At 48.1% G+C, this 12,863-nt stretch overlaps 1 protein-coding gene across 5 annotated transcripts in view; it reads left to right on the plus strand.

Annotated features, from left to right (window-relative positions):
- Kcnj15 (potassium inwardly rectifying channel subfamily J member 15) overlaps positions 1-9,909 on the plus strand; it is a 46,834-nt gene extending 36,925 nt beyond the window's left edge. For 4 of the 5 annotated variants that reach the window (XM_021725352.3, XM_078044649.1, XM_078044650.1 and 1 more), the window contains exons 2-3: positions 2,031-2,119; positions 4,971-9,909. In XM_021725352.3, coding sequence (XP_021581027.1) covers positions 2,047-2,119; positions 4,971-6,118 — 1,221 coding nt within the window. In that variant the 5' untranslated portion in view covers positions 2,031-2,046 and the 3' untranslated portion in view covers positions 6,119-9,909. Of the gene's footprint in view, positions 1-753; positions 1,665-2,030; positions 2,120-4,970 lie in introns of those variants that run through there. The other variant, XM_078044648.1, reaches the window with a different exon arrangement.
- The last annotated feature ends 2,954 nt before the right edge of the window (positions 9,910-12,863 follow it).

The following is a 12,863-nucleotide window of genomic DNA, read 5'->3' on the forward strand; positions in this document are numbered from 1 at the left end:
TAGCTCCAGGGCCTCTCGTGAGTGTTCTTTCTGACAGAATACTGTCTTCCAGCTTGCCGTGATTGGTTTCTATGACCCTCCATTCTGACAAGAGGCTCTCTTTTTGATAGAATTTCCCTGAAAATGTGATGGGGACTCCTGTTCTGTCTCCCCATCTCATTTTTCTGCCCCAACCAGAAAGTGTAGCTCTTCCAACATTCTTTGTACAACTAAGGTTTTTTTTTTTTCAATGTGCCTACTGTTCAGTTCCATTTAAAAAATATGTTTCTTTTTTCCCCTGAATCTCCAGAAAACAAATGCTGTGCAAAATCAGGGCTAAATGATATCACACCAAGTGTCTTTTATTGCCTTGAAGTAAGAAAGGTCACTATTGTCCCCTCCATTCAAAGTTCCAGGGACTTCACTTCAATAATGATATTGCCAATCTGGGAACTGAAATCCCAGCCCACAGATCAAAACAACCTCACAAATGCCAGAGAAAGGAATATTATGTCTAGAAACTCAAGAAAACTGCTTGTGGTTTGCACTAGAACATTGTTGATCTGGAGGATTAAGAGAGGGGGGAATTAGAAGAGAATATTCTTTGGTCATTCTTCCCATCATGAAGTTTTGGAAAACTGTTATTGTCCCTCAGCACCTTAGAAGTTAAACAGGTGGAACCCAGAATCACTGAGGGAGAAAAGTCCAAGGCAGTAAGATGACAGCATGTGAAATAAGGTGTGTCCACAAAGAAGTAAATGTCCTGATAAAAGGACAAATACCATTAATTTTAAGAGCATGCATCAATACCGATGACAAGTACTGATACAAGTCACAGACGCAGAGGAAACTCTGGGTGGGAACAGAGTTTGCCCAGCCTGCTGTGACCACACTGGGATCAGCCTGGAGGAAGCCACTGGCTGGTGACTGGGGACAGTTTGACTATCGAACGGTAATTACTGGAAGTAAATGGTAGATCAGAAATAAGCATGAGCTGTGTGCGTGTGTGAGACAGGTGAAAGTTGTGGGCGTAGACAGACAGATGACAGGCAACAGATGACAGGTAGGAAGGCGCCTGAGACACAGGTGGAAAACGGTGGTTTGAGAGACTACAGATGATGGTGGAACGTGATGGACATGAATATCCAAAGTCCAGGTATGGAGACACGAGTTGGTGTGAATACACTTTGTGAACAACCAGAGATATGAAAAACTGTGCTCTATGTGTGTGATGAGAATTGTAATGCATTCCAGGGTCATATATAAATAAGAAAATTAATAAAAGTTAAAAAAGAAAGATTAAAGATGAAGGATAAAAAGATAAAAAGATGATAGCTAGATGGATGACAGATGGACAGATAACAGATTGATGATTGGTATGTAATAAAAATAGAAATAGATAGGTAAGTAGAGCCATGACAGATAGATAGATGCATAGATAGAGGAATAAGTAGGCTGCAAAACAGCCTCTTGGATTTAGAGCGGTTATCTGAAGCGTGGGGAGGATTTTGTACTAACGAGAAGGCTGGCTGAGCTCCAAAGCCTCCGGACCTCCTTCCTCCCCCTGCACCCAGCTGCCAGGCCGCGATCTCCTCCTCCGAGCGGTGTGTGTCGGAGGGGACCGCTGTGACCGCTCTCCACTGGACGCTCTATGACTCAACGGCCGCGATGCGTTTCCACAGGCGGTAAACTATTCTGGACTCTTCCTTCCAGTGCTCCCTGTTGACTTCCTCTGCACTTCCCCTTCCTGCCTCCCTGAGCGCAGGTCAGCGCCGGGGGCCTCCCTGGGTGGGTTAACCCTGTCCGTCCGGCGTGTTTGGCAGCGAGCTCTCTCCAGGCGCTGGGGATCCTGCAGGAGGGCTGTGGGGGTGGCTTCGGTTTCATTCTTCAAACTTTCCTTGAGCCTTTGCCCTAGTCTGGGCACCGGGCCAGATGTCCAGGGAGCGGAAGGTAAATGCCAGGGCTGTGGCCCTCGGGGACCGTCGGGGGCCAGCTTGGCTGGGTGCTCTGAGCAGCCACCTGTGAACACCACGTGTCCCTCTTTCTTTCAGGCAGGAGCAGAGTCCCATGGTAGCCAGGTGGGTGAAGGGGACCGAGGACGTGTCACCTGCCCTGAAGAAGACTCCCTGTGACCTGCCAAGTGAGTGACCAGCTAGCAAATGGTCTGAGGGCAGAGGGCACTCAGGGGAGGGAGAGGGACAGTGGTGGTGGCAGGTCCCCCAACCGATGTCCAGCAGCTGCTCTGTCTTCCACAGAGAGATTGGGGACCCGGTCCCCACACAGGCCACAGGTCTTGTCCTGTGATTTATGTCCATCTACCCCCAGGGGAGGCACTGGGGAGGCCACTCACCGCAGTGCCAGGTGTGCGGGCCCACAGCCCCAGGGCTCCCCGCAGAGGAACAGGAAGCCGTCCCAAGCCTGGCCGCTGCCCCTGCGGAGGAGAGGTTGGGGCAGAGCCCCGGGGCCCGACCTTCCAGAAACAAGGCCAGGTTTCCCAGAAGCCGGCAGCAGGCTGCGCTGGGAGGTCACTTGTGGCCACAGGACACGGGTGGACACTCACATTGAGAACTTAAGCCTCTGTCTTTACCTCCCTGGGTTGAGGCAGCCACTTCACAGCCGTTTCCTTCTTGCTCGGTTGAAGTGCCTGCCGTTACTTGGTGTGGGCCGTGCTGGCCTTTGGCAGAGCTCATGCTGCGAGCTGGCCTCTGCATCTGGGCGCCTGGGCAGGGTGCACCCTCTGCAAAGCTCCGCTGGCCTCGCTTCCCCTCCTTACGCCAGCAAGTGGGTCCCGGCACAGGACAGGGAAGGCCTGTGCTCACCGCCCACCTCCTGGGCTTCCCCGCTACCTGGATCCCAAGACGGTGGGACAGGCGTCAACCCGTCAAGGGGATTCTGCATAACTGACAGCCCCTCTCTGCGGTGGAACTGACAAGGGGCTTTCCAGGAAAAGAAAGTCGCTTCAAGGGGACATTAAGTAAATGATGTACCCTTCATAAAGTAGCAGGAAATTGAAATGCCCAGCTGGCCCACGGCATCCTGAGCAGGTGTGGGCTCAGGTGGGCACCCTTTCCATTTCCTTGAAGGGCTTTTCCTGGAGGATTACTTCTAAGACTTTTCTTGGGACCATGCCCCTCTAACAGAAAAGGTCACCGCATGAATCATGAACCACTCTATATCAGTTCCTTTTTAAAGAGGAAATTTTTTTTTCTAATTCTTAAAATACTGGTGAGGTGGAAAAACCCCTGGTGACCAGGTGAAGTTATCCTGTAGTCACATGTTAACCTTTTCAAGGAATGTCAGGGCAATTCATCTCAGTCGCCGGGGAGGTACTAAAGGAGCCAGTGCCCAGCCAGCTGGCTCCCAGCTGTTAGCACAGAGCAGGCGTCCCTGGGGCCAGCTGGAGAGCCCGTGCAGCTTCCAGGTAGGTGATTCTGATCCCATGTTAGATGCCCACACTTACCTACTTTTTCAAGTGCTCTTTTAAATAAATTTCTCTTTTTGGTCCTACTGCAGAATTTGCTGTAACTATATTTTTGATTGTTTGATAATTGAATTTTTTTCCAGTGTCATCAAGAACTAAAAGAGGTCATAGATTCACACTTTTCATTGAGTCAGGGAGGAAAATTGTAACAAAGAATATGGGGCATATGGTAGGTGAGAAATCTGTTTTGCTTAGCATGATATTCTCCGTCTCCATCCATTCCTTGGCGAATGCCAGTGAATAATTTTATTCTTCTTTAAGGCTGAGTAATATTCCATTGTGTACATATACCATATGTTCTTTACCCATTCCATCTTGGTTGGTTCCATAGTTTGGCTATTGTAAACTGGGCTGCTATAAACGTTGATGTGGCTATGTCACTGTAGTATGCTGATTTTAAGTTCTTTGGGGTATAAACCAAGGAGTGGGATAGCTGGGTCAAATGGTGGTTCCATTCCAAGTTTTCTGAGGAATCTCCATACCACTTTCTATAATGGTTACACAGCAGTGTATGAGTGTGCTTTCCCCCCTATATCATTGCCAGCATTTCTTGTTGCTTGTCTTCATAATTTCCATTCTGACTAGGGTGAGATAAATCTTAAAAAAGACAAAGGCCAGATCTTTTCTCTGATATGCAGATTCTATCTCACAATAAGGTTGGGGTGGTGGGGCTAGGGAAGAATAAGGTACTTTGAATTAGGCAGAGAGGAGTGAGGGAGGGGAGGAGTTATTGGTATAGGAAGGAAAACAGAAGGAATCATGTATGATTACATGACCAGTGTGATTCTACATCATGTCCAACCAGAAGATTGAGAAATTGTACTCTGTTTATGTATGATGTGTCAAAATGCATTCTAATGTCATGCATAACTAATTAGAACAAGCACAGAAAAATTTTAAAAATTTTATTGATATTGTTTGAGTTGTAAAAACTTGCACCAATATTCTCCATTACTCTGTCAAAAACTCTCTATGGTGGCAGCTTTTGGCTGCTTGGAAAATATCTGATTTTCTAGAATAGAAATCATGATAGCTGATGGTAATGTTCGTAGTGTTCCCTGAGATGCGTGCAGAACAGTGTGTGATCGCAGCTCTCCATCTCATTTAATCCTCACAGACACCCTGAAGAGCGGGATTGATTCCCACTATAAAGATTAAAGAGCTGAGGTCCAGAGAGTTTAAGTATCTTGTGGGTCACACAGCTGATGAATTGCAGAGTCCGCGTTTTACCCACCTTTGCTGTTCTCGGAGCCTAGGTTCCCTGCTCTGTCCTCCTGGCAACCTCCAGTCCACACCCACTGGTCTCCTTCACAAGTCTCCCCTTCCATGGGTCTGAAATTCAGTCCACAGGTCTGCATCCACAGATTCAACTAACCACAGACAGAACATGTTGGTTAAAAAAAAAAATATTCAGGACTGTATTGAACATATACAGACTTTCTTCTTGACCTTATTCTCTAAGAAGTTCCATGACACATCACTGTGACATCTTCCTTTGTCATTTCCGTAGGTGGTCTCAAGAGCTGGGCCATGGACGCCATTCACATCAGCATGTCCGGTGCCCCCCTGGTGAAGCACACTGCCGGGGCGGGACTCAAGGCCAGCAGACCCCGGGTCATGTCCAAGAGCGGACACAGCAACGTGAGGATCGACAAGGTGGACGGCATCTACCTGCTGTACCTGCAGGACCTGTGGACCACCGTCATCGACATGAAGTGGAGGTACAAGCTCACCCTGTTTGCTGCCACTTTTGTGATGACCTGGTTCCTGTTCGGAGTGGTCTACTACGCCATCGCGTTCCTTCACGGGGACCTAGAGTCCAGGGAGTCCGTCTCCAACCACACCCCCTGCATCATGAAGGTGGACTCCCTCACGGGGGCCTTCCTCTTTTCCCTCGAGTCCCAGACCACCATCGGCTACGGAGTCCGCTCCATCACAGAGGAATGCCCGCACGCCATTTTCCTGTTGGTGGCCCAACTGGTCATTACGACCTTGATCGAGATCTTCATCACGGGCACCTTCCTGGCCAAGATCGCCAGACCCAAAAAGCGGGCCGAGACCATCAAGTTCAGCCACTGCGCGGTCATCACCAAGCAGAACGGGAAGCTGTGCCTGGTGATCCAGGTGGCCAACATGAGGAAGAGCCTGCTCATCCAGTGCCAGCTCTCGGGCAAGCTCCTCCAGACCCACGTCACCAAGGAGGGGGAGCGGATCCTCCTCAACCAAGCCACCGTCAAATTCCACGTGGACTCCTCCTCCGAGAGCCCCTTCCTCATTCTGCCCATGACCTTCTACCACGTGCTGGATGAGACCAGCCCCCTCAGGGACCTGACTCCCCAAAACCTAAAGGAGAAGGAATTCGAGCTGGTGGTGCTCCTCAACGCCACCGTGGAATCCACCAGCGCCGTCTGCCAGAGCAGAACGTCTTACATCCCGGAGGAGATCCACTGGGGTTTCGAGTTTGTGCCTGTGGTCTCTCTCTCCAAAAACGGAAAGTACGTGGCCGACTTCAGTCAGTTCGAGCAGATCCGGAAGAGCCCAGACTGCACCTTCTACTGTGCGGACGCCGAGAAGCAGAAGCTCGAGGAGAAGTACAGGCAGGAGGATCAGAGGGACCGCGAGCTCAGGAGCCTTCTGTTACAGCAGAGCAACGTCTGACCCGGGGTGGCGCCTGGGCTCCCCTCCAGGGCCGTCCCCACATCCGGGCTCCCTTCAAACACATGTTTGCTGTGGAAAGGAAAACGTGTGACACACGCCACACACAGTGTGGACACGCTCAGGCCGCGGGTCCCTTTCATCTGGAGGCTAAACAAGCGCTTCCCCCTGGACAGGGTTCTTTTGAAGGGCTTCCTTGGAAGTGACCTCTAAGAATTCAAGTTTTCTGAGATGGGGATGCACTTCAAAGAACGGGGTGTAGTGCAATAGCAATGACATCCTGCTAAGTGACAGACATTGAGCAATGCTGATCTTGAAAGGCAATGCTTTTCCCTACAGGAAGGTCAGCTAGAATGTGAGGTATTTATTTAATCCAAGTATCAAAGGCATTACTGTGGAGGGTTAAAATATGGGTCAGTATTCACTTGTATTATTGCTCTAAAATAGATCTTCTTTTTGTCCAAGCAGAGAAAATGTTATATATAATGATGGCTATCTGGTAATGCTTCAAGAGGGACTGTACTCACAAAATACAGCCATTCCATGTTGACCATTCTTCAGCAGACTGAATTGATCAAAGCAGGAATTAACAATTGCAAAAACATTCCATGTCCCTATGTTGTTATTCCCACTAAATATTTCCATGGGATGTCTGAAGCCCCTTTCTATTAAAAAAAAAAATGTGGTTGAACAGCTGACAGCATCATCGGGTACCAGCTGACCTTGCAGGACTAGTGTCTGTATCTCTGAATATCTGTGGAGAACTAACTCTGTGGGTCCGCTGCCTGGCCTCCAGACCCGTCCTCTCGTGAGCTCTTATAGCTGACCAATGTTTCTTTCAGGCACTTCACCTCTTGTCTATTAAAATAGCTTGCCCACAAAGGAACTGCAGAGAATTATCCACTGATGTCCACAGAGAGCTCTTGAGACTCGTGGCTGTCTCCTCAAGCTCAGAACACAGCTGGATGATCGTGGTCACCACAAAGAAAATATAAGTCTTATGGCAATACACAACGTTCGCTCAGAGGTGGTAGTTTATGCGCTTGGGTGGGCTGTGAGAGAGAAGAGGAGATGAGGGCAAGCAATTCATAAGCAGGAGGACCTCTTGAGCCAGACACGGTGGTGCACGCCTATAATCCAAGCAGCTTGGGAGACTGAGGCAGGAGGTTCGAAAGCTCAAAGCCAGCCTCAACAACTTAGTGAGGCCCTAAGCAACTCAGTGAGACCCTGTCTCTAAATAAAATACAAAGAATGGCTGGGGATGTGGCTCAGTGGTCAAGTGCTCCTTAGTTCAATCCCTGGTAGCCCCCTCCCCGCAAATAAAACCTCTCAATGCAGGAACAAAATTTGATAATCTCATAACATGTTAAAAAAAAAAAACCTCAGTGTTTAAATACATCTCATACAGCTCAGTGTTACAGAGGTAACATTTTGCCTCTGGCAAAATTTAGGAGCCCAGGGCCCTGCATTTCTTTGGGGAAGAGAATAAATGGTCCAGGATTGAGTAAATGTGCAAAAGGTGAATGCTCATTTTATTCAAACCAAGACAGGTTTGCATATTCATTCAAGCAGAACACAACTAAGAATTCGAGAACAGTGCATACACCCACGGGAGCCCCCACGCACGTGCACACATGCGCACACACGTAAGCCTAAGTGGCTCTTCAGGCAGGCTCATGGAGTCACCCACGAAAGACATTGGCCATTGAGACCCAGTTCTCCACCATCATGCTCACGTGTGCTTCATCCTGTGAGAGTATCCACCTTGGGACTCACAGAACCTGGGACAGCAAGCTAGCCTCGGACGGTCCGTGAAGTGGTGACCTGCATTGCAGCACACCTCCTCATGGCTTCTTGTTACCGCATTTGCAAGTGTCTTTGCTAAAACACAAACGTGTAAATAATGTCTCCAGCCTGGGACTGAACTAACCTAATGCAAGTGTGAGAGTAACACAGGCAAAGTTTGCAAAGATTTGAAGAAAAATCTCAACCCAAATGAGAGGAGGATTTTGTCTTTAATTATTCAGGAGGGTTTTTTTCCCTTCTTTCTTTTTCTGTTAATAATTTCACGGCAGTATGCTTTAGGCCTCCATTCTTTTAAAAAATAGTACATGTTACTGTAGTTAGACGTTAGCCCTTTTAGAGATCGTATTCATTTATCTTTATTGTATATAGTGGTATAATCAACAGGGAAATAATGCCAAAGGCACGTTTACAGATTTTTTTGTTGCACTATTAAATTCTTTTTTGCAGTATTTACATCAACACTATTCTGAATGTGATCAAAATTAGGATGCTAGCTTATCTGTATTGTATGTGGTACATATACATAAGCATAGGATTCAGAGAATTTTTGTATGTTCACTTGGCATATCCTATTAGCCAGATTTGGAAGACTTGATAACCTGATCTTTTGCACTACATACCAAACTACATGTGGTAAGTCAACAAATCACAATACGATACTCAATAAGTAGTTCTAAAGTTGGGTCTCGCTTGGAACCTGTTGTTTTCCAGACACACCTGAGTATTATTACTTCATACTGTTAATATGCTAACAAGGAGTTCAGGTAGCCGTTTGTTTGATGATACCCTGGACAGTCCACGGATTGAAACAGATTCCTGCTAAATATCCAACTAAGGAGTCACATCTGCTGGGTTAGATTTGACCCAACCAACCTCTTGCCTTGTGAAACATGGCATTAGGCCTTGTTGGTGAGCCCATTTGAAAACGCTGTGCTCCATCTGGGAACCTGCAAAGTCAACAGCAGTAGTACCCACGAGAACCAAGTCTTCTTCCAGGAACAAACCAGACGGCACTAACATGGCACCTTCAGCCAGCGGCCCCAGAGAGCGCAGCCAGAGTCAGCTTACGGATCTCCCAGTGAGCCACTGCTGGGGCCTGGGGAGGCACACGGGGTCCCTGTTCCACACAGTTAGAGTTTCCAGAAACCTTAGATAACTAGCTAATGGGGAAACATAACCATTAATTAGTGGAACAAATATCTAGATCAATTTAAAGACTTATTTTGTTTGATTTTTATTTGAATTAAATTCCTAATTTCAACAGACTGTGATTTTAACATTGTTGAAATGCGAAATCACATACATTTTAAAGTGGCCCTTCTGCTCTAAGATGATTCTCCCTTGCTTGGATCCTCAGTGCACCTGTCACGTCTGAAGATGAGAGAAAAAGGAAGGAAGGAAAGAAAGAGAAAGCCTTTGGGGTGGATGCTCAGAGCAGGATCCTGCTGGGCTTGTTCTGTGTGGTGTTACGGGGTTTGACCGTGGCCCGGGAGCCAGTCATGGCTTTGGGTCTTGTTAGACTTTCCTTTGCCTGTTAAAGCGTTGAAATGACGGTTTTAAATGGAAGTTACTCTGTTGCAACTTGCCATGATGTGATTTTTTTTTAATGAAAGTTGCCAGCATTTCGAGTCTTTGTTTCCTGGCCCTGGGCAGGGTCCACTTGGAATCCAGCATGCCGTTTCCTGACCCTGCATAGGTCTAAGGTGCACTTGGCTTTCCTCCCCCCGGAGAACTGGCAGGGTCTCGAGAGCTCAGCATTTCACTTCTCAGTGGCCAACTTCACGCCTTTGACCTTTTGTGAACTTCAGTGTCTTCCGTCAGAGGCACTGGACCTGGGAGTGCTTTTTTGCTCTCAGAATGAACACGACTTCTGAGCAGCCCTGGGGTCTCCAGAGTTGGAATCCACAATGCAACGATGGGATTGAAATGTCATGGGATTTGGAAAATAAAAGGGCTCCTTAATTTCTTGGGGCATTATTATTGGTTAATATCTCTATTTTTTAATTGTTGTTTATTCTTTAAGGGAATCTGAAACAGAATCTTTGTCTTCAAAGTCAGGACAGGAGTGAAAAAAGTGTAAGAAACTAAGCGTCGATCTCCTAGATTTTCTAACAGGGGAAACAACTCTGTGTGTGTGGGGTGGGGAATCAGTTGTTCCATCTCACATTCCAATAAACCACCACCACATTCTTCTGGCTTCCAGGAGAAGCAATTCCCAGTCTCCCCAGCACTAATGGGTCATGTTCAACTCTTTTCCAAAGGTTTGCCACTAGATTCTTAATGGAAAAGAAAATGTAGGGCAAAAATAAAGTTCCTGTCACTGCAGGCCACCTCTGTGCTGTGGCTCTCAGGTCCCAGCCTGTCTCCCTCCCACTGGACCTGGGTGTGTTGGCTTCCTTCACGTTCTCTGTCCATTCTACCCGGTCAGATACTTTGATGGGTCAAGAAAAAAGTCCAAATGAGAAATTGTGGACATTTAGAGACTCAAAAATGATGGCAGGAATTTCCATTTTTCAATTGGTACATGGGTGGTGTGTAAAAACAGAAGACCAAGAGAAAACTGTCGGTTAGATTTAATAGTTAATTCCTAATATGATCATGAAAATAAGCTGCGAGGTCAGGGGACATAATTGACACGTGAGTGTAAAAGCCAAGGGGTGCTGTAATGACAGGTAAAAGCCGTCTCTGAAGGATGAGAACGTGACAACCAGATTCAGGAATTCCAGGCACTAGACACGGAGGACATGTCCTACGTTTAGTGATTTCTGTCCTATGTCTTGTATGGACTCCTTGGAACACCCTAAATGTCCAGTGGCCTAGGCAATTCAGAAGACCCTCGCAGTGAACTGACAAACCTGTGGAGAGAGTTCACATAATTCTAGGCATGGTCACTTCTAGGGCAGACACACATTCACATCCTTTTCCTGGAAGGTCGTGGTTACTCCTAAAACTCCTGGCAGAGGAAGGGGACGCTCTGGGAACACCCCCTGCCCCCCAGCTGGCTCCCTTAGCAGAAGTGAGCGGCAGCCCACCTGGGCCTCCTGCACCTGCCTCCCCAGGGGGCCTTCCCTGGGCCCCACCCTGGAGACTGACCCTCAGTTGCCCCCCCACACACAGGAGCTCAGACTCCCGGCCCCACTTCAGCACCAGGCCAAGGGCTTCAGATTCCTCATCAGCACCAGGAGGGCGAAATCACAGAAGACTCCACCCAGAAATCCATCCCCCAGTTCCCCTGGCTTCAGACCACCACACAGTCAGCCCTCAACTCCAATTTTATTCTGGTTTGAGGCTGAATCTCTTCTGGTACCTATGCCTTCCCACCCTCTTAGGAGATCTAATGTCACTCCTCAAAAACACTGAAGTGAATAAAAAGGGAACCCACTTTTAGACTTTAAGGGAATGGCCACCACAGGTTGTGGCGTACCCATTCCCCGGAGGAAGAAGTCAGAGCTGCTGCCTCTGAGCTAGGAAACGCGTGGCCTCTGAGCTTACGATTCCAAGTACTGCTGTTATTCCAAGTCGGAGAAAAGCAAAGCGCTTCGCAGAAGGCGACTGGAGGAAATTCAAAGGAAAGTCGCTTTCCTTCTCAGAGGTGCCACTGCGTTCTTTCGTCCTCTTCCATGAAACCTGAGCGTGAGGATGTTTTACCAAACCCGATCCTTACAGGAAGCGTGACCGTGTCCGGGACTTTCTACAAAAACAAACCTGCAGAGCACAAAAGGAAGCCCTGTCTGTGTGCTGACGGGCCTTTCGCAGCCGCCAGCAGAGGAAGGCGGGGGACAGCCACCTGGGATCACAGTTTGAGGAATGATTTCTGTAGGGTGTCATGGGACTGTAAGCTACCCAATGGAGCCTTTGGTAGCCAGAATCTCCATTCCGTGAACACCAGCGCCAAGATCCTCCTTAGTGAAGTTCACGGAAATGTGACCTGGGTGGGGATCCCTAGGACACACAGGTTTTTTTTTTTTTTTTATTGATTGTTCAAAACATTACAGAGCTCATGATATATCATCTTTCATACAGTTGACTCAATTGGGTTTTGAACTCCCATTTCTACCCCCAATACAGATTGCAGAATCACATCTGTTACACACTCACGTTTTTACATAATGGCATATTAGTGACTGTTGTGTTCTGCTGCCTTTCCTATCCCCTACTATCCCCCCTCCCCTCCCCTCCCCTCCCCTCCCATCTTCCCTCTCTACCTCCTCTGCTGTTGTTCAATTCTCTCCCTTTTTTTTCCCTCCCCCTTGCCCCTCATAACCTCTTGTAATTTTGTATATCATTGAAGGTCTCCTATCATATGCTTTCCCTTCTCTCTCCCTTTCTCTCCCCCCATTCGTCTTTGTTTACTGTTAGTCTTTTCCTCATGCTCTTCCTTCCTGTTCTGTTCTTAGTTGCTCTCTTTATATCAAAGAAGACATTTGGCATTTGTTTTTTAGGGCTTGGCTAGCTTCACTTAGCATAATCTCACACAGATTTTATTAGTAAACAGCCCCACCACCCGTAGCTCCTGACGGCCACTTACCAGAATCTTGCCCAAGCCTTGGTCTCTCGCTATAGAGAGCACATCTTACCTCTGACCTCTGCCCACAAGAGGGTCCCTGCTCTGCTCTGGTTCTCAGCCACTGGAGGCTTGGATCAGCCTCAGCAGCACAGGGACTGGAGCTTCTCCAGGCTGGAATTCCAGCCCTCGCCCTGGAGACCACTAGCCCAACCACAGTGCGACGGCGCCCTTCAACTGTCCTGTGTCACTCTACGAGTTCACACTCTGTGGTCACCTGGATCTCCCCCACTTAGTGACAGGGTCTCCGTAACCCGTGAGGCAGTGGCATCTACAATAAAGTCGATTCTGTGGTCCTGCATTTCTTTTCATTCCTGGCGATGGATCGTGGTAGTGCTAAGCCGATGGGAACGGATCTGAGTGTCCTCGGGCGGCGTG

The sequence above is a fragment of the Ictidomys tridecemlineatus genome, chromosome 3, assembly GCF_052094955.1.
Source record: "Ictidomys tridecemlineatus isolate mIctTri1 chromosome 3, mIctTri1.hap1, whole genome shotgun sequence".
Taxonomy (NCBI): domain Eukaryota; kingdom Metazoa; phylum Chordata; class Mammalia; order Rodentia; family Sciuridae; genus Ictidomys; species Ictidomys tridecemlineatus.